Source organism: Acanthaster planci, linkage group LG08 (assembly GCF_054643075.1).
Source record: "Acanthaster planci isolate LZ-2023a linkage group LG08, COTS_SCS, whole genome shotgun sequence".
Taxonomy (NCBI): Eukaryota; Metazoa; Echinodermata; class Asteroidea; order Valvatida; family Acanthasteridae; genus Acanthaster; species Acanthaster planci.
Genome location: NC_141784.1, coordinates 9,361,114 through 9,385,280, shown reverse-complemented (window position 1 = coordinate 9,385,280; position 24,167 = coordinate 9,361,114). Strand labels below are relative to the sequence as shown.

The 24,167-nt window shown below is 40.7% G+C and overlaps 2 protein-coding genes across 5 annotated transcripts; both read left to right on the top strand.

Moving 5' to 3' along the window:
• Positions 1-248: 248 nt before the first annotated feature.
• Positions 249-10,063, top strand: LOC110979306 (uncharacterized). Of its 2 annotated transcripts, none has more exons than XM_022234988.2 (10): positions 249-387; positions 2,978-3,055; positions 3,673-4,008; positions 4,182-4,312; positions 5,194-5,419; positions 5,739-5,798; positions 5,975-6,105; positions 6,485-6,710; positions 7,463-7,480; positions 8,041-10,063. In XM_022234988.2, exons 2-10 carry the CDS (start codon positions 3,001-3,003, stop codon positions 8,259-8,261), a joined length of 1,404 nt encoding a protein of 467 aa, XP_022090680.2. In that variant the 5' UTR covers positions 249-387; positions 2,978-3,000; the 3' UTR covers positions 8,262-10,063. The 2 variants fall into 2 exon arrangements, with proteins under 2 accessions (XP_022090680.2, XP_086996205.1); XM_087140079.1 differs by lacking the exon at positions 249-387 and adding an exon at positions 627-2,375.
• Positions 10,064-10,571: 508 nt separating this feature from the next.
• Positions 10,572-23,896, top strand: LOC110979432 (uncharacterized). Of its 3 annotated transcripts, none has more exons than XM_022235211.2 (8): positions 10,572-10,800; positions 15,728-15,889; positions 16,281-16,364; positions 17,431-17,730; positions 18,223-18,350; positions 20,271-20,496; positions 21,104-21,121; positions 22,227-23,896. In XM_022235211.2, exons 2-8 carry the CDS (start codon positions 15,796-15,798, stop codon positions 22,418-22,420), a joined length of 1,044 nt encoding a protein of 347 aa, XP_022090903.2. In that variant the 5' UTR covers positions 10,572-10,800; positions 15,728-15,795; the 3' UTR covers positions 22,421-23,896. The 3 variants fall into 3 exon arrangements, with proteins under 3 accessions (XP_022090903.2, XP_086996206.1, XP_022090904.2); XM_087140080.1 differs by having other exon boundaries at positions 10,573-10,800; positions 15,806-15,889; XM_022235212.2 differs by lacking the exon at positions 15,728-15,889 and having other exon boundaries at positions 10,578-10,800.
• Positions 23,897-24,167: the final 271 nt, after the last annotated feature.

Genomic DNA, 24,167 nt, shown 5'->3' with positions numbered 1-24,167 from the left:
AAAAGAAGAAAAAATATCTTATTTTCGAGGCTTATCGCAGAAAACCTTTGAAGTGAAAAGTTATTCCAATGTAAATTCCCTTTAGCGCGCAGTTCCAGTGCAACTCTACAGCACGCAGGATAACGTCCAATGGAAAGCATTGCTCCTTGTCACGTGCGGACTCACCAACCACTTGAAACGTAGATAGCCAATAGGAAGGTAATTTATAGCAAGAGCAAATAATTTTGCGCTAATAGCAACGTCAATCATTGAAACGTTATAAGCGACCAACACTTCTCGTCACAACAGCAAACCTTGTGGTCTTTGGTTGGTTTCGGATATCAGGACTGATTTCAAGAGGACAGTTAGAGCTTTCAGAGGCACTTGGCTAGACCAACTCCAGAAACCGTAAGTCGACGCCTGGCCTTACTTTATTTATCGATAAATTATTTTATGGTTAGCAACGTTTGTAATTTATTGAATTTCTGACTGAATCGGAGTACAGTGAGTTTTCCTGGTAATGTCTTTGTAATACAAAAACTGTACCTTCGAGGGAAAGATTTGCAGTCCTGCAATCATAAATTGGTCACAAATCATAAATTATGAATTAATTGTCAACTCTTGGTAAAAATAACTCTTTTTTAGAAAAGACATCATAATGAATGGCGATTACAATTTCCTCTTAAAAACCTGTCTAAACTCGTCTCTGTCATTCTCTGAAAAGTTTCCGAGTGAGTTGTAATGCTGGTTAGGAGTACACGGTCCCAATCATTTTGAACGGCTTCCTGGTTTGCCTGCTTAAATTCAAATAATTAAAAAAAGTTGTTTTAGTCAAAATTGAAAACAATTGGCAATGGCCAAAAATTTTCATATTTTCATTTGTTTTCAACTGATTTAGATTTTGCCCATTTCTTTGACATTCTAAATAACATTTCAAATACGAGAACACCTCAGTGCCTAAAGTATTTTTAAGAATAATTGGTGCACATTTGTAACTACAAATCCAGCTCAGCCTCTGGATTAAAAAATTGCACTGGCCTAATCGACTGTTTCCCCTTCATTTTATTCGGATTAGAAATTCTGGTCACTATGCTGTGAAACAAAAACCAGTAACGAAATATCCGTGGTATCTTGGGGTTTAATCAAGCCTGAGTCATTACCCAATTGATCAAGGAGCTAGATTTTAAACAAAAGCCAATTCATGTACAGTGATAACGTTTTTAACAAATGGAAATAATTCAGCTTGCTCTGATAGGAGCTATTAATGTACAAAACAGTTTGTTCACTTTTAACTTGTGGCTTCACCAAATTCTATCAACGAGACTGCTTCTTACAAACATACATGTAGCATACATACTGTGCAGTAAGTACATGTAAATGTGGGCTATGGCATTTCCTTCGATCGCTGATCCTAACGTATCCTGAAACTTCTAATGATGACAAAATTTAGCGCATGGTTTGAAAACCAAGCATTTTACCCGTTGTATATGGACGCCTATTAGTCTTCAGGTACAAGTAGTCTCCTGTTGTTCAACAGGTTTCTTTCGAAAACAAGGGGATGATTTCAAAAATAGATTGAAATTCACCTGCGAACCTTTAGAACGAAATAATATGGAGCAGAGTGAGCACGTGTTCGTTTGTGGGATCAGCAGAGGCTTCAAAGCAAATCGCCGACTAATAGGATAAATGCAAACTACTGATAATCAATAATAGTCAATAATCATTAATAATGATAGTCAGTTTTTCTCTGTAGTTTATTTCCTTAAAACTTTATTGAACCTGAAATTTAAAACCGCGTCTTCGCACCGAAGAAAACGTAGCATTATACCTAGAAATACCTCCTTGAAAAAGGATAATTGGAATAAAGAAAAGGTTGCAAGAATACCGCCAGGGATATGTAGAGAAAAGACAGTTCGAGTGCTTAGCATGACTTTTTTCAACACTCAATTGATGACTACGTGCGCATTTAGTGTGATATTTGCCAAGTTTTCTATCGTTGCCCGGCGACTCCAGCGACAGACAAACTCGTAATCACGAAAAGGAGTGGTAATTCGTGATCAAAACGATGGAACTCTGGGTCACAAAAGGGGTTTGCACTGCTCCCGAGCCTAATTTGGAAACGAAGGACTTTAGAACCTATTCAATAATGGGATCAAATGTGTAAAGGATGATAAATGATATGCAGAGGATAACGGCTCTTCAATTGTATGCACGTGTAGGTTGCGTTGTCGTGACAAGTATCTACAATAAGGTTTTGTTGTAGCAACGAATTTCTAAAATAGTTTGCTCTGACCATAGACTTACTGAATGACGGAATACTGAGCAAGGGCGAAGCCCGGTGGTAACAGCTGCAAAATACAAAGTTTTCGACTGTAAATGGGTCTTTGAAGACTATGGTAAGATAAAAGGTCGGTCTAGGAAATATTGAAAAGACAAGTGAAAATGTTCAGCGTCCAGGTTTTTGTGATAAAAAAGGAAGGAGAAACGGTTTACTCTAATGTTGCACCAGGATCGTCGTTCGTTTGTTTTTAATTCCCAGCAATCGTTGATGTTTCCTGTATTCAAAGACACAAAAATAAAATTTGTTGGACGAAGGAACTGTAGGTTAAAAGGTTACCTCAGGAAGTCTTCAACACGGTTTCACAAACGTAAAAAACAGGTACTTGCGACTCTGAAAAAGTTCAGTGTAACCCATCCACTGGCGTTGGCAACGAAACCCCCCCCCCAAAAAAACAGAATTGAAAAAAGCTGGCAGTGCTATTATTTTCTTTTTGGGGGAGAAGGTCAACAGTCCACAATTACGATAAAGAAGTTGAAGAATGTTGAGTTCCTAATAAAGTCTGGTACGTCTGCTGTCTCCATTTTGTAAGACCACTAATGAAAACATTGAATAATGATAAACAGTACACGATCGTAAAGTTTCTAAAAGTTAACAAACACAAAGTACTAAATTTGTTTCACTTACCACGAAAAGGTCGGCTTTCCCTTCCCTTTCTAGCTTTATCGTCTCAACATCTTGCAATGGACACCTTCAAGTCTCCGGTTTGTGTATTTCTTATCGTGGTGTGTGTCATGGGTAAGTTATAGTTAGTACAATGATTCGAATCAATGACTTCACTGGAGACCGACTCTAGTCAAAGTTGTGTCATATATCACATTGAGCCCAAATATTTAGACTCAAACTGACTCGGGAAAAATACACGACTCTGATCAACTTTTGTTTTGCTTAATTAATGAATCAATTCGACTCGAGTCACAAATATTAATGACTCGTCACAACTCTGATACGGAATCCGATCATAAACAATCTTTCCGTGGCAGAGACTTAGTTAAATAGGATAATCAGGATGATCTTAGTGCTGTTCTACAAATGAAAATTGCTCCTGGGTCTAATATCCTTGTGCTGATCTCCCCATTTGCAACCTTAGGCAGATACGTGATTGCCGATATATGTTCATTTATCATGGTGCAAATGAGCAGCTTGTTGAACTCCAATTTTCATTCACTGCAAATATTAACAGAGCAATCAAAGCATCTCTTCGGCAAAGTCTTTGTGTTTCCCACTGAATATAGTCCTTTTGTTCCTTATGCTTTATGTGAATTATCTTCTTGGGGTTTCCGATTATAAAAATGGTTTGGATTCAAACAGCCTATCTTTTCATTGACATTTTCACATATTAATTAATTATTTAGGAATCCCTACCCATGCGCAGACAGCAAGCACAGTGACGTTGACATCAGATGATACTACCGCAACATCAATGATGAGTTTTACAGAAGGGACCACCGATGCAGGTACCGAACTGATGACCACACCAGTAACGTCTCCCGGGATAGGCTCAACAGACGGCGTATCAACTCAAGCTACAACGGGAGGGGTCATATCAGACGCTCCCTCAACTTCATCTACAGAGAGAAAGGCTACGTCAGATGCAGTGCAAACTACAGGAGGAAGGGCTACATCAGACGCATCCTCAACGCGACCTACCGGGGTCCCGACCACACCAGCGACTACAACTAAACCCCCGCGTGAGTGCATGATAGACCGCTCTCATTTTCCTGTTACAGCCGGTAACAAAGTAAAACTGTATCCATTGGGTTGATTTTTTCCACACCCGACTCACCTATTACTCTCTAACGTAATATCGTTTCTCTCTTGGGGAAAACATCTGAGAAAACTCACCTGAAATTGATTATTTCAGCTCGCAAGGAGTTTGAGGGTGAAATAAGGATCCTAACAATTAATGGAACAGAGGCGGACTTCAGCGCTGGTAATTATGAAGACCCGAACTCGATGGAATACATGGATTTGAGTGGAAAACTCTGCAACGCTGTAAGTTGGCTATTCCTAGAAAGCAGTGACACGGAACCGTCATCCATAAAACTTGTTTTCATAATTTGCTTCCCGTTCAGCCAAAATTTAAGTTTTCTGACAAGGAGTTCTCACTCCCTGAGAACGCTTCCCTTGAGTCTTGGTAAAGAGTGATGTCATTACTTCTGCCAGCATAATCAATTGGACTAATATTAGGGTTGCTGAATTCAAGTCACACTGAATGCTTTCATGACTTTGTCACTACAGGGTGTATAGACTCTCAGAAAAACTACCATGAAAATGACGGAGGGCAAGTTTCAAAAATCTGGTTGTACCCGTTGTTGAAGGGGTAGTTCTGCTTGGATTGATGCTAATTTCGTGGTTCACATTTTACGCTTCAATGAGCATGGGAAGTTTGAACTTTGAATTTTAATTAAAGTCTCTTGCGCACGGGTGTATGTGATGGATCAAATTCATCGAGAAATGTAAAGGGTTTATTATTTTTTTTCAAATTTTATTTGTGCAAGGAAAACACCTTTTTTAAATTTTTTATTCAATCTGACAAATCTCATTTTAACCCTCACACACCCGTGCGTAATAGACTTTCATTTTCCAAAATTCAACCTTTCGCTCTTCATCGAAGCGTAAAAATTATGTGAACTGTCATCAATCAAAGCAGAACTACACCCTCCACCACGGGTTATACAACCAGATTTTCAAACTTGGTCCTATGTTATTTTAATGGTTTCTAAGAGTCTACCTTTTCGGATTCACACCGTGCACTGTAATAACTGTGTTGCGGCACTGACACGTACCGGTGTAGAAAAAACTCCTTATGGTGTCAATTCTACACTCCAGTTTTTGCCTTGAGGTGTATCTCTTTGCTGTAATTTCCCCGCCAGGTTGAAGCTGCTGTCAACGACTCTATCAAAGGGGGGAGTTTGGTGAACTGTTCAGTGACCAAGTTTACAAAAGGAAGTATCGTGGCCACATTCCGGCTAGGATTTCTTGGGGAAACTGGAGACATCTCTGCGGAGCTCACCCAGATTTTAAAGGATGCTTTCACCACTTCCACAGACCCAAGAATAAATATCCTCGAGGTTGATACGTCATCCATTAAGTTTTCAGGTAACCTATCGAAATAAATCCACACAGATAACAAGGATGGATATTGTAAAGAAGTTAATAGAAGTGTGTAATCAGCATGATTAACATGAACGTATTCCCAATCGGAAAGAGAAATTGCTCGTCAGACCTTTCTTGAGGGGAGTCAGATTTTACCTCATAAAGTCAGTTGTGTTGGAAAATGCCACAAGGCAGCTTGAAGTTTAGGCAAAGAGAAAAAAATTACAAAAGTAGACCTTAAAAGTGCAATGGACAGAAAGACAAATATTGCGGGTAATAATTCTATTTTACGTTAACCCTGTCTTACCGTAAACGTATACAGAAGGGAGCATCCCAGGAGAAACAACACCACGACCCACTGCGAAAGTTACGACTGAAACCCGTGAGTATAAAAACTTCTGCCTCAGTGTTTATTGCTTTGATTGTTGGCTGTTTGTGTGGGTGTGTGTTTGATTTGTTCAAGGTAAAGAATGTATTTCAACCCAGCAAAAATTTTCCCTGCCTTCATCGCTTTCTCACTATGGGACCTGAGGAAACATTTGCCAATTATTCTTTCAGCCCGCAAGGATTTTGAGGGGGAAATGAAAATCGAAGAAATTAATGGGACAAAAGCGGACTTCAACGCTGGCGATTACGGAAACTCAAACTCTCAGGACTACAAGGAGTTGAGCGAGGATGTGTGCACTGCCGTAAGTATTGAGCCTATTACAATTGTTCACAAACTCTTGACGGGACATTCTGTTTCCAGGTAATGTTAAAATTTTCTCAGAGTTGTGGTTTTATAAGGACACATCTTCTGGAGCCCGCGAAAAGAGCGACCATGATGTTAATAACCGCAACAATTTTGCATACACAGCCAAACGCCTGGGACTTGCCTATAAATGTGGTGTATGATTGACATTTTGTGGTGTCAAATTAATACTGAGCAGTGCTACTTTGATACTTGATGGTGATGAATTGGAAACTGTGTTGCATTAATGATACTGTGCGGTGACTACGAACGACCAGCGGCATGTTTTCGACAGTTTTTCATTACAGGACATTTGCTTGCTATGTTTTTTTCGCCAGGTTGAAACTGCCGTCAAAGACTCCAACACAGGAAAAAATTTGGAAAATTGTAAAGTCACCAAGTTTGCATCAGGGAGCATCGTAGCAACATTTGAGCTTGGATTTCCTGTTGGAACGGGAGACATCTCCAAGGATTTAATAGAGGTTTTACAAGGAGCCTTCACCAACTCTACAGACCCAAGGATAAATTTGTTTAAGGTTGATACATCATCTATCACACTAAAAGGTAATGGCAAAGACTTTTATTGATGCAAAACTGTTTCAGCCTTCTCTGCAATCGATCCGTCAGTGAATTAATAAGGCAATCAATAAAAAATATGAAAATCAAATCCATTAAAAATCGACAAATGAGCCATTCGCAAAATACAGAGTGCAGCCCGGAGGTCACCAATATGGGCGTGTACCCATTTTGGAGTGCGTATCAGTTGTGCTGCCTTTTATTCTAACACGTTGCTTACTGAGCTCAAGTGGACTTTGTTGTCACAAAGCAGCTTGAAAGTGTAAGTGTAGGAAAAGATCAACTTGTATGGGGGCTTTTCGTGGTACCCGTTTTGGAGTATGGGGGCTTTTCGTGGTACCCGTCCTGGAGTATGGGGACTTTGCGTGGTACCCGTCTTGGAGAAGGGTTCTTTTTTCCAAAGGGTTATGCACAAACAAGGCTTCTTTGTGCAGCAAAAGATTGCCCCGCAAGATGGCTATACCACATCAAGCCCCTATAGGTGAAATCAAGGGAAGCAATAGACCCATAACATAATGATGTCACGCTTTGTTAATTAACATGTGCAGCTTACGTAGTGAGGTAAGACGCGATCCATCGAGCCTCCGTAGGAATGCACGTGTAAAAAAAGTGTCATTTTGGTTTAAGTATATTGCGCAAGGTCTAAACGCGATTTCAGTTTAGCTTTGCCTGACATTTAGCGGTCATCATTTGCTTCTTGTGTTACTGTTCAATTGTATTTTTGTTTGTTTTGTTTTCAGAAGTCTCCAAGACCACAGGTAAGTTGAAGACTCTCTTTTCTTTTTAATTTTGGATTACATGCTGCTGAGGTGTTCAGTGTGGTAGCGCGTAACTTAAAAAAAAAAGTTGCAAAAAGAGAGATTAGTTTTGCAACGTTTTGTAGTCCACCTGCAAGGAACACTCTAGCAGATGCATCTGTGTAGTTTAGGTGGGTTTCATGAGTTGCGCGAAAGCAAACGGGAATAGGAGCGATGAACTTTGTTTGCCTCGTGTGAGCAGGAGTTACAAGTGTAATCCTAAATGTTGTAAAGAATCAAGGTCAGATCCAGGGGGCTTGGGCAATCCCCCCCTCCAAAAATTGTTTAGGAAAAACGAGAGAAAGATTTTTCGTCCATTTGCCTTGCTTGCTTGCTTGTAAAAAAGCACCAAAATGTAACCTCAACCCTCAGAAAGGCCGTAAAATAATGCTACAGGAGCGCTTTTAATGCTGAAAACCAACCAGTCTCGCTTGGATAAGATAAGATTTAAAAGAAGTCGTCTGGCTAGTCATGATAGACTGTAAGCAAGGCAGGTTTTCCATGCACTGTTTATCACACAGTTGCACCAAATCCCGATCCAGAAGGTCTATCTCCTGGAGCCATCGCGGGCATCGTCGTGGGCAGTGTCGCCGCCGTTGCGGTAGTGGTCGTAATCGTCGTCGTGTTTGCCGTGAAATCAAAGAGGGAGTCCGCCAAAGTCGGGTCTCTCGATGAAGAGGAGCTGAGGCCCACTTCCCGCCAGAGCAAGCAGGCGGACCAGAACTCCAACTCGTCTGCCTAGGTGTCGTCACATTGATAACCGATGGAGGTGCAGGGACGCTAACCTGGGGTTCGTAAAATACTGTCATAAATCGGCACTAAAGTCATTGTGCAAGGATAGTTTGGCCTTTTACCATCGATTTAAACATGTCATTAAGTTTCAAGTTGCAGTTGACGTGTTATTGAGACTATGCAAAATTATTTGGTAAATATGTACATGTACAAGAAAAGCCGAGGTGAGGGATTTTTGTTTTGGCTACTCACCAAAAATCTTTGTCTCGTCGATTTTGGCCCGATATCTAGAGTCACATGAGCAGCTGTTGGCGGGAATCACCGAGGAGACAGAGTTTATTTATTTATTGTCTGTGCTGGAAGCAAAGCACTAACTTTTTCAACGTAGAAATCAGCACCACCTGAAACCTTTCCGGACCGTTTGGGGAGGCATACACTAAAACTTGAAATGAGTCTTTTGTAAAGAGCTACCTTTGGACCGTGCTGAACTGACTTCACGAAGTTTTAAAGGTCACGAATGCACTTTTGGTGGACAGTCAGTGCGCATTATTTGTGTATCTTTCGCTGAAGTAAAAGAGTTGAAATTGCATGTAGCTATGTATAAAGTTTTGATTTTGAGTATGGTATGTTCTACAAGTTTATATCTTATTTGCATATGAAGACTTTGCTTAAGCCAAACATATTTTGTAAATATAAATATAACGCTGATATGTTATTTTTCTGGCATAGCACCAACATTAGAAAATTATTCCACAAACCCCAAAGGCAGTAAAATGTGAGGTATATTTAAGTATCCTACGGTATTTTGCATGGCATACTTACCCATTTCTGACATAAACGTGTCTGTTTTTTAGGTAGATTTTGTAGTGACGATTGTTGTATAATAGATTTTCAACCTGTTTGGCGCTGCCAGAATTACATCATTGATTATACAGAACTCTTTTCTTCGATGACACTGGACCGGGAGTTATCAATACATTGCATGCCGCAAGGTCTGATTGAAATATTCTGATCCAGTGTTATTGCCGAGTCCCCTTTGTTGCGAGTGTGTCAGGTATGCTGAAATTAAGCCCGAGCAACTAGCTTTCGAATTCCTTTGGCAAGTATGCCACTGGATCCTTCAAAGAGAATATCCATGACGTTATTGTCGGTGTTTTAAAATGTTTTCGTTTAGATGTCAAAAGAGCAAACTCACCCCTTTGATTTGATTTGTATTTAAATTACAAGTGGCAGTATAGCATCCATTTTGAAAACGGACATTGTGGGTGCAAACAACATTCACATTCCTACTCTTTCGAGCAATTCGGTCACCGCAGATTTGGCGAGGATCATCCAATAAACGTAGTTACCCCCTCGTATATGTGTAAACATGAGGATTTCGAAAAACGGCTCTACTGCAACACCGCTGAATAAGACAAACGAATATGAAGTTATGAATGGCTTCTTTCTTTAGTTTTTAACAAAGGGATCATCCTATTTTCAGTCTTTCCCCGATTCGTAGTTAGACTGAGTATGATTGACAGCATGGAATTAGATAAGATACCCATGCCGTATAAAAACATTTACCTGCTTTAAGGGTTAGGTCAAATACTCTCAAGATTGAAGGGCATGGGCCAAATGTGTCAAAATGTTGTATGGAATTATTACAAGCTGTGGTAAGATTGTTTTTAGGAGCACTGCTGATGTGTACGCCTCATCGATGAATTGTATGGCGTTTACAATGCAGAGTTACTCTTCTTAAAATTGGTTTTTTAATTAATCACACTCCCATACTTATGTTTTGCTATTAAAGGGGCCTGGAATAGACCTGTACATTTTGGCAACATTCGTGCGCTTTCTCTGATACTGGCTGGTTACATGCTTTCTTTTTGCTCCCCATACTGAAGTTACGTTGAGCTAACCACTTTTCCTGCCTTGGGGGTCAAACGTCTGATCTAGTAAGAAACGGATCGCGTTGAAAATGCCGTGCTTTCTGTGCAGAATATTGGCCGTTTTATTTCAACGATGATGGTCTACCACAACAGAATTAGGAAACAAATTTCTCTTTGCTCACTGTTACAAGTTCAACGTTGGAGACAGGTTATATATAAAAATGATTGGCGCTGCTGTCAACTGGAGAGATTGCCAACGAGGACGATCAACAGCCATTGTGACCCAAATGGGTGTGTGATCGGTGCCTCCACACTAAACGAACAGACCAATCAGAAGCAACGCTGGCGGTCAGCTGTCCAAGAGGAGTACTTGTCAACCAATTACATCATTAATTTTTTGACGGGGGTTTTGAAGCTATAATGAAGTGATTTTTATGGACTGGACAATAGGGGGAGACAATGAAATGAGGTTGCACTTCACCAGATGTTGTATTATTTTACCTCTTGGGGTGTAGTTGCTATGGTTCACTATGGTGACTGCTGAGCATTTGGCCAAACATAGCATGCTGACGAGAGCATAAACCGCGATTTTCCGTCTGTCACACATTTATTGCTTTTCCAGCGTTCAAGCCGGCGGGACGACCTTTCCAGTGGAGCAACCCACCCCTTCCATTTCCTGTGAGTATTTAGGCCTCATTTTTATGTACATTTTTGTTGTTGCTGAAACACTGAAAAATTTTCCACAAATGTTTTGGAGAATTAGTGTCCAATTTAACCATCCAAGAATAGAGGTCAAATTCGCCCCCGTCGTGCTGAGTCCTGAAGAGTGTTGTTGGTGATGTCTAACGGTCATTTTGACACTAATTTTATGCAAACTTTTTTTCGTCCACTTGGAATAATATTGTATTAAAAGAAAAGTATACCGCAACATTTTAGCATCGTAGTACGATTGGTCATAGCATAACACAAAGTTTGAATGGTGATCACTCATTGTCTAAGATGCTGGTGCGGCCAATTTGATGTTACCTACATCGGAGACTGTATCTTGCTGAGCGACTGACTTCATTTATCTTGTGCCGGCGAGACCGGTAACCTGGCCAAGATGCATACGGACGGCAGTGAAAACTACACAGAGAGATGTGTTGAAAGAAGTGAAAGTTGTTTGTCGTGATTGCGTTTGATGAAAAATATCACACCTCGTGACTGCTTCTAAATCTTGCAGTCGAGTATTTTCCCTGAGTACCAAGTACTGCCGAGTACTAAGATGGCCGTGCACGCATCCGAGTACTTCCGAGTATGTGTACTTGTAAATGGATCTGAAGCCACCAAATTTCGATAAAAAGAACATAAGAAACAGACATCAATTGCATGTTATACGACTCTTAAGGATCATCTCCACATTAACCTGAGAGCTGGATACGCTTTTTGTGCACTTAATTACTCCCTGCCGGTCAACAAGAACTTACCTGTCCCATAGTCGATGTTTTTTTAAACTTCATCCTGTACAACTGATAAGTTCAACTCAAATCGGCGTACAGTTTTGTTTGTTACGGTTGTTTGAATTTAAAGGTCACCTGCGTGTTGAAAACATACATGTTTGGGCAGACCTGTCTTGGAAAATCGGGTTTTGCTCTGGAATAGAATGTTTGATTGTCATAAATTAGTGTCAAAATGATTGCAATAGAGTTACTCCTGAAGGCTTCGTTTAAAAACAAAATACACTGCAACAGCTTTTAGTCCGTAATAAGCGATTGTAAGGTTGCTACATATTTGGATTATGTCAGACATTAAAGTTTAGTTCATAATAATACACGGAATTACAATCCCAAGCCTTCCTTCATAAGGGCAGCTTCAAGGTGTGAGCCTTTCCAAATTTTTGGACAGCAAAGCAAGTCCGCCGTAACTTTGGTTCCGTCCTCGAACTAAAAAAATACAGCATGTATTTAAAAAGGCAAAGAAATAAAAATATATAGCTTCCAACAAATGAATTTGCAGGAAGTCAGTTCGGTATTCCAAGAGAAAATGTTTCCAAATATGACGCTTATCAGAGGTCAGTTTGGGAACAGCAAAATGTGCACGTGCGCTAGGGCGAGGTCTGTCTTATCAGCCAGGCCATGCGCCGACTTCTTGTTTGCTCATGTATCACGTAACTCTTCGGGATTTGTGCTTGCATTTTAAAATCAACCTTGCTTAATTTAATCAATTTCAAGAACAATCCCAGCACAAGCTGTATCAAGCTGTTGCTAAGGTGGCTGGAGGAACTACAACATAACCAATGGTACTTTGTTCTTGAAGAATGAGACTGTACACCACGTCCGTCCAGTTCCGTGCATCTTTCCTTCCTCGTTCTGTCTCTTGCAGTTGGGACCTGTGGAAATCGAAAGCTGGTCACGATTCTAATTTTAACTGAGTTTATGGCGCTTGAAGTTTGATTTCTGTTATTAAAACATTACTAACAACGGTTAAAAAACACTTCGTGGACGTTAACATTCATCTCTCAAGCACGACCGGAATTAGGATATCTACGCGCATTTCTTGGAAATGTATCTGGCGATGATCTCTGAAGAGAAGAGAGCAATATCAGAATGACTTCGGCGCGTGCTCCCGTCACGACCACTCATTCTCACGCTTGCTTACGGACACGACCACTATGACCTTGGTAGTGTACAAAGCATGTCGAAAATTAGTACAAAAGTATCGTTGAAATCAGAAAGTCTTAAACAGATGTCCCTTAAAGATAAAGGAGTTGAACTACCCAACCTCAACCTAGTTTTTGTTATACAACTGGTGCGAAACCTTCCAGTGCTGGCATAATATCCCGGTTGTTCCATGTATATCTTCTCGGAAAATGGCAACTGGGATAAGGGGATCTGGGATTACAATTGTAAGACCCGTCCCAAATTACTGCAGAGCACTCACTCTCCGGTTGCAATCACTCACATACGTCAACGCGTCCGTGCCGTTTCAGTATTACCTTGGTGCCAAAATTAGATTTTACAACAAAAATTTCTGCTTCGGCCATGTTTGTAGCTTCTAATGTACCAAGACAAATTTCAGGTCATTAATTCTATGTGAAAGTGTTGTAAAATTGTACTATAAGTCAATTTAATCGAAATGAATAATGTTAACTTAGTGTATGGTTAGGGGTATTTCTTAAATTCGACCTAAAATATTTGGCTGTCTATAAAATACGTTTATGCGATGGTTTCTATGACTGGAAAACCCTGCTCATCTGAAACATAAAATAAATTCTCACGTGCAGAGTGTGATCGTCGCTATGTTTGGAAGTGTTTACGTAGCAACCATTATGATAAACAACTTCAAGAATACCCTTATCAAGATAAAGTGGTAGATTCGATTCTCTCCATAATCGGGCTACAAACGGCCTGAACCTTGCCCCTAGCGACGATTAAATGAAGTACGTAAATATTACTCCCATCCGATATGTTACTATGTACACAGTAGTAGTACCTGTTATGCCAAACCCCCTGCAGGCCTTTGTGAAATTTCCGAAAACTCAAATATTTGCCCGCCGACGGCTTCTATTCATTGTAAACTAATGCTTATGGGCTATATTTTATTTGAAGCATGTTTTATTTTATTTTGTGTTTTAATCAAACTCTCAAGGTCCACAGCCGAACTTGCATTGAAAAAAATCAAGAACAAGAGAAGAAAAACGATAACCTTTTAACACATTTATAAATTATAAAGTAAAGTTAGGTTTTCTTATATTTGACTTTTGAAAAAGGAAATCGATACTGTAAAGCAGCTATTTTCGGCGAAGCCCTTCTCTCAGTAGAGCCTGAAAGTAAACGGTCACTCTGCGTGCTTCGGGAACCCTCGCGGGCTGCGCCTATGTGGATTTTACATTGGGCCGTCCTACACGTTCGATAATTTTTGGACAAATAATTCGTAAATGAAACCACCCCATGAAACACTTGGAATTGTTCCTTTGTCTTCCTCAAGAAATATGTAGGAAAAGTCACCTGGAGATGGGTAAAAATTTACGACGAATTTACGACCTTTTCACATCCGGAGATATCGTACCTGGTTCTCCATGTTCATGCACGTTTGTTTGTTTGTAAGCACTGCCCGTGCTAACGTGAAAACAAGATTTACCTACTTGCAGTCGATGGGTTTCAAAATCCGTTGAGTTGACGTTACGCAGTTGTTGTTGTCAGCAAAGGTTAGATAAAAGATTAGAAACTTTCGAAATTTAAGTAAAATATTGCTTTAAGTTTATCACTTATAAATTGTAACACTGTGAAAAATATTTTGATCTTTTTTTATTTTTGCTTTTAACGACGGACTACCATAAAATTCCAAACCATCTGCGTACGAGACTGCCTCATTGCAATGTTCTTCATGTATTTTCCCATCGGATGTGTGCTTCCCATCGGAAGTGATGGTTCAATTTTCGGTAGGATATTTCTCTTTTAGGTCAGGTGATTTCTCAGTTTAATTGGTATACTACGGTAGCCCGTTTTCCGTGCTGGATTTTTTTGAAGAAGTAACAGAACGAAAAAATATTACAAATTCTAAATCCTTGCACGTTATTTTTCCTATCCAAGGGTTCCGAAAGCGCGCCGTCAGGGGTCAACTTTCAGGCTCTATCAACACAAGCAGATAAAATTATGAGTTTCAATCTAAACACACAAGTAATTTCCCAACCATCTCTATAAGTACTGTTATCTATCAAGTGCACATACAAGAATGTAAACATTTCATAGGGTACAGGTTTAAGATAAAACTTACCAGACACGTCATCTTCCAGTGGGTCAGAGGGGATGCTCTCACATATGTACCAGCAGGGAATTAATGAAGCCACAATTTCGAGAGAAACTTGGAGGAAAATCACGAGCAATATTCTTGACGTGGGAGGTTGGAAAAAGAGCGAGTTGCTGATTAATTCGTGTTTAACGGCTTTTTTTATCCCTCTCTGCAGAATTTAATTTCGATGCCCATTTATAATGTAGTTACCTGCATTGAGTATTAAACTGGGGTACACGGCAGGTGGGCACTCGGAGTTCCGTTTACTGGAGGGGGTACGCAATCATGCATGGGTTCAGTCACTGTTAAAATATTTGACCGAAGTGAACCATCACCAGACTGTTTTCTTCTCTGATTTCTTAGCGGGGGGGGGGCACCCGGCACAGGCCTCGAGATGGAGATGGTCCATGCCTTCCACTCCCTTCCCTAGTTACGCCACTGGCTGCTTGGGTGCTCATCTGTTTCTACTGTTTTCTCTCCGGGTGATATGACCTCCATTGACCTCATCGCAAGCCACTGAATTACTTATAATTTTAAACAAAAAATGTATTTTTGAACGGCCGCTAGCGCTATTGTAGTGTCGGTCAAAAGAGACAAGTGCTTGATAACGGACCGTGAATAGTGCACCCTCTAACGATTCGAGCCAGTGTGGTATTCCAACAGCGATGCACTCATGCATGCATGCCAGGTTTGCCCTATCACCTGGCCCTTTTGACCCTTTTTGAAATACTGAACTGACGTATTAGACCTGCACGCTTCTTCCCAATATGGCGTCTGTAGAATTTCATGTAACGGGTTTCAATTTTTCTTTATTTTCTCCCCGGACTTATCTCAGGCTGCGCACGACTACTAGTTTCCACCTATGGGAACCCACACTAATGGTTAAATTTACACAAAACAATTATGCCCTCAGTGATGTACGATTTCTGCGACATTAGTGACTGGCTATCAATCAATGGCGTGCTGGAACAAGACTACCATTACGGAAGATGTAACGGTAGTATTGTTAGCAGTGCATCTCACTAATACGCCCCTATTAATAATCTTAATAAAGTCCTCTGTTTTAACGGTTTTAATCTGAGCATGCAAAGGCATATTCCAAACCATTGTAAAGGGGCGGTGGCAACCATGAAACTTTGTAAGTGAAATTCGCTCTTCTGAGGGTTTAGGCAAAGGTTGGGTTTTTATACGCTTTCGGAAAGAGGGGACGGAGAACTCTCCTTGAAATTGCCGTTCTGCAACTGTATTGGAAAAATCAAACAATCTTGCTACCTCCCTCCTCTTCAGGGAAAGGCCGCTTTGTCCCCCACCCTGGATCCTCCTTTGATCGTTAGACAGGTACGACCCTTGCCTTGAAATGTCTTATCTCTTATTCTGTTGTTCAACAGGGACACAATTTGGCGATCACATCTTCACCATGGATACAAAAACCATTATTCTTTGTGCCTCCATTGTGGCACTGTGCCTGATGGGTAAGGTTTTATTTGAAGTATTTTCTTCTAGTGACCTTAAGTTATTTCACCATTCTAGTGTTTCTTTCCATTCGGTATGTTTCCTTGTTTCTTTTTGTGAAAACATACATTCTTACCCATCGGTTTAATGATAAAATTGACTTAGTTATTTTTTATCAAAAGAGAATACATCACTAGATGTAATGAGCTCAGTAAAAATAGCCTTGGGCAAAACCAGACAAAATTTGGTTCCAGACTTGGGAGAAGCACTGACAAGGAAATGCACTTTGCCTCCAGATCAAATCTTCCTTTATTTTTGAGAAGCAGGGGCAGGCAAATTGTCTTTAGACGAACTTTCTTGTGCAACTTCATACTCTTTTTACAGTGTACAGAATCTACTTGATATCCTTGCGGGGTTTATGTTTATTGAAAGTACAATTTTTAAGTGTTTAAAGATGTCCGTACTGGTCATCTGGACAACAGAGGGCGCCATTGCTTTGCCGACATCGAAGGAAACCACGTTTCAGTTCGTACCTTTTCTCTGTTCAAATTATGAATTCTGAAATTCTTTTCTTTGAAAGATTTCAGAGAGAGGGCTGCTAGTTGGTTAATTGCATGCCTGTGCTTACACCACAACGAATAACCCAAGCATAACATCGCAAAATATCAAAGTTTCAGAATATTCTTGCGCACAAACCAGCATTACATTGCGATTTTCTCCCTGAAACACAAATCTGTGTTGCTCGGGAATTAGGGAGATTTGTATTTAAATAAAAAAGAGAAAAAGGTCCTAAAATGTCAAGCAAACATTAAAAAATCAGAGAACCGTCAATTCAACATGCTGATACATATAAATGCACTTGTGTCGATGTACCCGTGTACACCAGGGGTGAAATTGACCAATGATTAAAAATAGCTGAAAACAGCTGAAAAAAGGCACAAAGAAGCTGAAATGTGAAAATCTCCTATACCTTTGTACACAACCAATGACGAAAAAAGCTGAAATCCAAAACAAAAAAGCTTAAATCAGCTAAAAAGCTGAGAAATCTCATCCCTGTTACACGGATATGCTTTATTTTTGACACAGGAACACGTAGCAATGCGGAGACGACTGTAGCACCGATAGCAGAAACAGATGCTGCAGAGACAGCAGGGATGACCGAGACACCTGGGCCAACAGGTGCGGCAGAAACCACGGAAGAATCAAAGTCGACAGAAGGAGAAGGGCAAACAAAGCCAGTAACAGAGCCGGCAGGGGAGACAAAGCCGGCAGGGGCAACAGAGCCGGCAGGGGAGACAAAGCCGGCAGGGGCAACAGAGCCGACAGGAAATGGAGGCAGAACAACGAAATCAAACCCTACAGAAAAGATTCCAACCGAAAAACCTTGTAAGTTCCTTTCGTGTAAATCAAAAGAAACAAGCAGTTATATATAGTACTTTTCCTATTGACCTCTTTTCTCAGTATGAACGCAAAATTCCGGGTTCGGACGTTTGTGCACAATTTTAGACCTTTCGCAGAGCGTGGAAAGAACTGACCTTTAAGTGGGAACGTACATCTCAAATTAGGAATCACCGCCGCTAGCCATGTTCGTTACACAGTTTTACAGCCCTATCTATCTAGATTGTAAGACTTAGTCCTCTGTGTGCGAAATCAGAACGTTGCAAATGTTACAGCTTACTTCTTAGTGTATTTCTAGCACCTGTTTGTCCAAGCCAAGCTTTATCGGTATTAGTCACTTCGCAGCATCCAGTTTGGTAGATACGACAAACTTGTGGCATAAAAATGACCGTCTGTTGATGTCTATAGACAATATTCTGACTTTCCAAAGAAATCCTGTGTAGAGGTTATTCAAGGACATTTTTGTTTTTACATTGTCAGCCCTCAAGGAGTTTGACGGTGAATTCAAAATCATCAAAATTGACGGCGCAGATGCCACGTTCACAGCAGCATTAGGAGACTCCCAAACCACGGAGTTCAAAACCACAAGTAAAAGAGTCTGCGACGCAGTAAGTTATCTACAATTTGCTCTGTAAATTAAGCGTGTGTGCGATGCGCATATAAAGGTAAAGTTGTACAACATCCTCCTTTGTAGCAACACAAGTGCTTAAAATTTAAAGATGAGTCCCCCCCAAAAAATAACCTGACGAAATTGACGAATGCTGTATTTTCCGAGAAAAGAGATCTAGATTTCGAATCGAAGGTTTTTCAAGGCACAGGTAAAAGCTACAGTCCATGATTTGCAGTAATCCAAACAGTACCTGTAACCGACGAAATTATTGTTGAATAGCAAACTTGGTTTAAAAATGATGGGACTAAACGCCCTGTAAAATTATTCTTTTCTGGCAAGCTGTCAATTTGAAGAAACCCTAATATTTTTGAAGTGGGTCTTTTCCAACGACGCGTCTAAAGACTCCCTTTTGGAAATTGCCATGAGAAGTGCTGGCGGGCGTTGACACAATACAATGTACATCTAGGGCCTAGCCCAGGTTAGACGTTGTCTCCGTTTACATTGCGACTGACGTTCAGGGTATAAAAGTCCTCCTACAATGCAATTTTTTTGTAGTTTTCTTTCTCATATTTCTGCCTGGCACATACAGCTCAAATGTCGTTCACAGGTGCCTTGTACTAAATACGCCCCCACCACTAAATACGTCCGCGGACAACGTATTTTGCAGGAGATTTAGCGAAGTCCACGCTTTCCGTCGCGGTCTGCGTTCGTCTAGTACGAGTACTTGCACATGCACGAAATGCACCCTACGCATGCGCGGAAGGGCGCAAGCGTGAGGAAGTCGCAGATGAGACCAGAAGACCTAGACCTAGACAACATAACTGACAATGCGGACCGAGCTTGGAGGCCATTTTGGTGCATGCGCAACTGGAAGAACAGAAAGCGTGGATTTCGCTAAATCTCTTGCAAAATACGTTGTCCGCGGGTGTATTTAGTAAGTTTAACACAGCATTTATGGAATTCGGGATACAAAGTACTCTGTGAACGACATTTGAGCTGTGTTCGCCAGGTAAAAATGTGAGAAAACACCGTCGAAAAAATTTCGCATTGTAGGAGAACTTTTATACCTTGGACATGAGTCGCAATCCTATGTAGACGTCGTGCAACCTGGGCTAATCTAGGGGCGTGCGGTACAGTATACGGTTTGTCGGTTCAGTGCGTGACATCGCGTAGCTGCATTCGACTGAACGCTAGTCCCAGACGCTGAATTCAGAACATGACTCAGAAACTTTTGATATGAAATCAAAATTCTGTAATATTGTTATTTCTCACCCTAAGAATATACAGAATTCACTGAGCTGCAACTTCATCAGGATAGTTCTTAGGCCCCCCTTTTTAGATTTTGTGTCATTTTGTTTTTTTGTGTGGACTGTCTCGGATGCGGGTTTCATCAGTGTGTCCTAAAGCCATGGCTGATAACACACTTCTACGGGGAGAGACTCCAGCCGGCAGCTAGTTACTTCCATGGGTGCCGGAGAGCAGCCGAAACTTTTTATGACGGCTTGTTACTCCAGTGAGCGATTACATGAATGAGAAACTACAGCATTTCAACGGCGCATGCCAAAAAAAAAACATGAAGCACGTCCAGGGTCATTTGGGAATAGCAATAATGCGTGCCAGCAAGGTCTGCCCTATCAGCGCAGCCACACAGGGCCATGTTTTCCCCTCGAATGATTTTATCTCATTGCAAAAATAGGAAGATGCGCAAAGCCGTTTCTTTTGTCTTTAAATTTTTAGTTCTTCCGAAAAAAAAATGACACCATGTTTGCCTCCTGGAGCAACTCCCCCCGCTGGATAGGCCTACGCCAATAGGAGGAAGGATAAGGATTATGTGTTCGAACCCCAAGCCACCTAAACCTGATGAACTTTATCATTTACCTAATTTAGTCAAGCGGCCACTGTCATTCTAACTCCTCAGCTTCGACTGACCCTGAAATCTTCTATCGTGGAAGATGCCTACAGAAACTGTCAAGTGAGAGAGTTCAGGAGCGGAAGTATCATCGCGGATTACCGCATGGCCTTTGATGACGTCTTGGGGATTACCGCTGACACATTGAAAGATGCGATAATTAAGGGTTTCCAGACTTCAAATGACAGCCTCGTCAAGGACCTTCAGGTTGATAAAAATTCTTTCATCGTCAATGGTAAGTCAGTGGTCTTTGAAGAAAATAAGTTTTCCAGGTTATGCCAAACTCAAAAGAGTTTGCAGTTCCGTGATTGTAGAATCTGCCGTGGATGTATTGAGTGAGCTTAAAACCAAACCGGGATGGGAGACCTTTTAAATCTTATTACCCACATCTTCCCCGGACTGTAAAATGGCTGGGATGGGTTAGTGCAGACAATAAACTGCGCTAAACTGAACTTGCTACATGAAAACAATCCTATGGCTTATATAACAGAGGCAATACGACAACCGTTTTCAACGAGCAGCCTATCAAACTTTTTATCGTCGTATGTTAATCAGGCTTTGTTTGTGAATGCTTGCAAGAGGTTTCCGACGTTTATTTTTACTGTAGAAAGTATACATACTCTTGAAATTTAAACATCTTAAAGTTGACCAGGTTTCCTCTTATTGGAGCACAATTAAATTATTAGGTACATGCTAGTATTCCTGGCGCCTTTCGGTGACACGTTGTATTCATGATCATAGGAATAGTTCTCATAGAAATAGTCCTCAGTAGTCCCTCTTGTTGGAAAATGTTGCCAATTAACGTTGAAAATTTCTCTTTGTTTTTCTCTTTGTTTTCACAGCGGTTTCCAAAATAGCTGGTAAGTTCAGACACGTCACTGCTTTATTTACTTTTCTGATAAAGAATACTTAATCACACAGAGATTTGTTTTTTCGAGATCTTACTGACGTTATATTGATTAATCTATAGGCTGCCCTGCATGGCGCATAACACCGTTCTGGTTATTTTTTTGAATAATAGGAAAAATATATTCAGACTCCTGTTGTTTTGAGCCAAGGTGATCAATTCACAATAATCTAAGTACTCGCATCCACTCAACAAAATACGAACACAAAATGCATCTGTATACGTGATGTAAAACAGCCAAACAGGTCTTGCATAAGTGTCCTCCAAAACAACGATAGCAGAGGGATGAATAGGGGCTATTTTCCAAAGCTTTCTCGCCTGCATTTTAAGGCGCCTTTCCATATGCGCTTAAACACTCACGCCAAGTGTTACGTGTGTGTAAAATCGCTCCTGGTGCGATTTTGACAGCCAAACGCAAAGAACGTTAGCCTTGCTCAGTGCTAGTGCAAGGCGTGCGTCATTGGCCGTCCGTATGGTGACGGAACAGTCGCCTAATAATACACTGTAAAGCGAACAAAACGCTGCGGCCTGGCCCAGACAGTGCACACACCGTAGGCACGTACGGTGCGTGGACAGAGTCGGGATGTGTGCAGCGGGGAAATCATGACAAACAGCGACCTTATGCGGCCAGCGTGATACGCATATCATGAGGTCGCTGTTAGCTTTGACGAAAAACACCGGCGAAAACGGTGTTTGTGCACTTGCTTGGCCGCAGTGGATAGATCGCTCGCTTACAGTGGATTACGCGACAGTGCAGTAATCATACGAACGGCCAATGACGAAACGCCATAACCTGGGCTACATGCACGTGTGTTATGTCAATGTTAACTTTTTATGTCCGAGAAAGTGAAACGTACAAATAGCGGATCTGTACGCAACGCACCCTTAAACGTACAAAATCATGGAAACGTGCCTTTAACGTCAGTAAATAAATGGGGGCTTTTGTACCAATGCATCATTGGTAAATGGCCTCCTGAGTTAGTTTTGTAAATCGGGTCTTGTTGCTATGGCTGATTTTGTGATTTTTTTTTGTGTCATTGCATTATCCATTGATGAAGGACTGTCAGTCGGTGCCATTGCCGGCATTGCAGTGGGTGGCGTGGCCGCTTTAGTCTTAGTGATAGCCCTTATCGCCTGCGTCGTCGTCAAAGTCAACGGCAACTCCAAGGTTATGTCGGTGGAGGACGCCGAGTTGCAGCCAAGCGCCGACAAGAAATCGGAGAAGTCGCCCTCTGTGGCGTCCGTGTCATGAGCCGCTAGATCGATGCTGACCGACTGAATTACGGCTGCGTCTAGTAATAACACGTGCGCCATGTGGAGCCACTGCGGCCACAGCCACTTCGCCATACACCTTTATTCTGATATGCGCCTTTCTTTGTCCTGTTTCCTGTAGACTCACTGATTACAGTGATGCAACTTCACATATTGATAAAAGGGAATAGACTGTTTTTCCTTCCAGCCTCAGTTTGGTTACATTGCTGAAAGAAGGAAAGCAAAATGGCTGCCCTATGATAGATGCCTATAGCAGCGTGTTATTCTTGGCCGCAACCGTATTGATTCGGACTCGGTTATACTTTTGTAGAATACTGTATGCTAAAAAATCTGACGTCATGCTGCCAAGATGGACCAATGGATTACCACATCTTTATGCATGCCGACTGGACAACATAACTGTCTTGGCAAAATGACGTCCTGCTAGCTCATTAACATAATTACTTTTTTCAGTGTGTTGTATGTGATCGTTGCTTGTGTGTTCATTTTGGCCTTTTGCCCTCAAATGACATCTTATCGGAATCACATGCGTTGTAAATCAGATATGTGTTTTTTAAAATATATGGCATAAAAAACGTGTGTTATAATCTTTAGCCCTTATCACAGATTTTAGATTTGCCTTCTCTTGCGTGTCTATGGGGTCGGAGACTCGTCCGACCAACCGTGTCTGAAGGACACGAAGAATTTCAGGGGTTCTTATCAAGACGTCGTAAATAGGATAAGCAGACCCCCATGCTTTTCTCATAGATAAAGTTCCAAATAAAATTCAAATTTGGTGTACTAAAGGACGCCAGTATTCAGAGCTTTCCTTTTACATCGTTACTGTATGCAGAGTGATTCAAAGAGTGACTGTGTATTAATGAAGTAGGTATTAAGAGAAACGGCCTGTTTAATTAATGAACGCAGCCTGACTGCGGGTCAACAAAAGCAAAAGTTTGGAGATGAGACGTCATTACGTTTTCACAAGTTTGAAATACACAAAAGATGGAAACTAAAATTACATTAATTAGAATTACATTATGCAAATTTAGTCGGAAAAGACGAGCATATTGAAACAGTTTTATGTGTGCTTGAAGTGTCCAGTATTCTTACAGAGATCTTTCTAATTGATGCAAATTTTCTGTATATGATATTATTTATAAATGAAAAAATGTTACGCAAATTATATCATTTTTTATTAAAAGAGTGTGTTTGCAGTCACCATGTAAATAGTTTTTGAAAACTAACAAAATACACTTTAGTCAGTCAATAAAACTATGTAATACTCTTTTCAAGTTTTGTACTTCTCTGAATTAGAACTGCCCGTGTTTGGTGATGTTTGGATTTTCCTGGAAGAGTTTGCTCTTAAAAAGAAAATTCTTGAAGAAATTGTAGAGGGAAGATCTTTTTCCTTGTGATACATGAACAGATAACTGTTGCTTAACCATTAAAAAGGAATAACTTATAACGACCAGGACGTACTGTCACAGTCTCCAAACTGTGGTGTACAAAACACAAGAATGAAATGCAGGTTGCACTCTTTGATATGAACTATTTACACAATTTTATTTACTACTATCAGATAATAGTCTGCCAAAATGTGGTCCTGAAAATGTCAATTCTCGTAGGAAAGTAACCAAGCTAGTTTCTTTTCTCAATGAATCAAAGTATATCAGGGAATTTCTCAAGACAATTTTCTTCAACCATTTAGGAGTATACCATGGATGCAAACGTTTGCGTAATCTTAT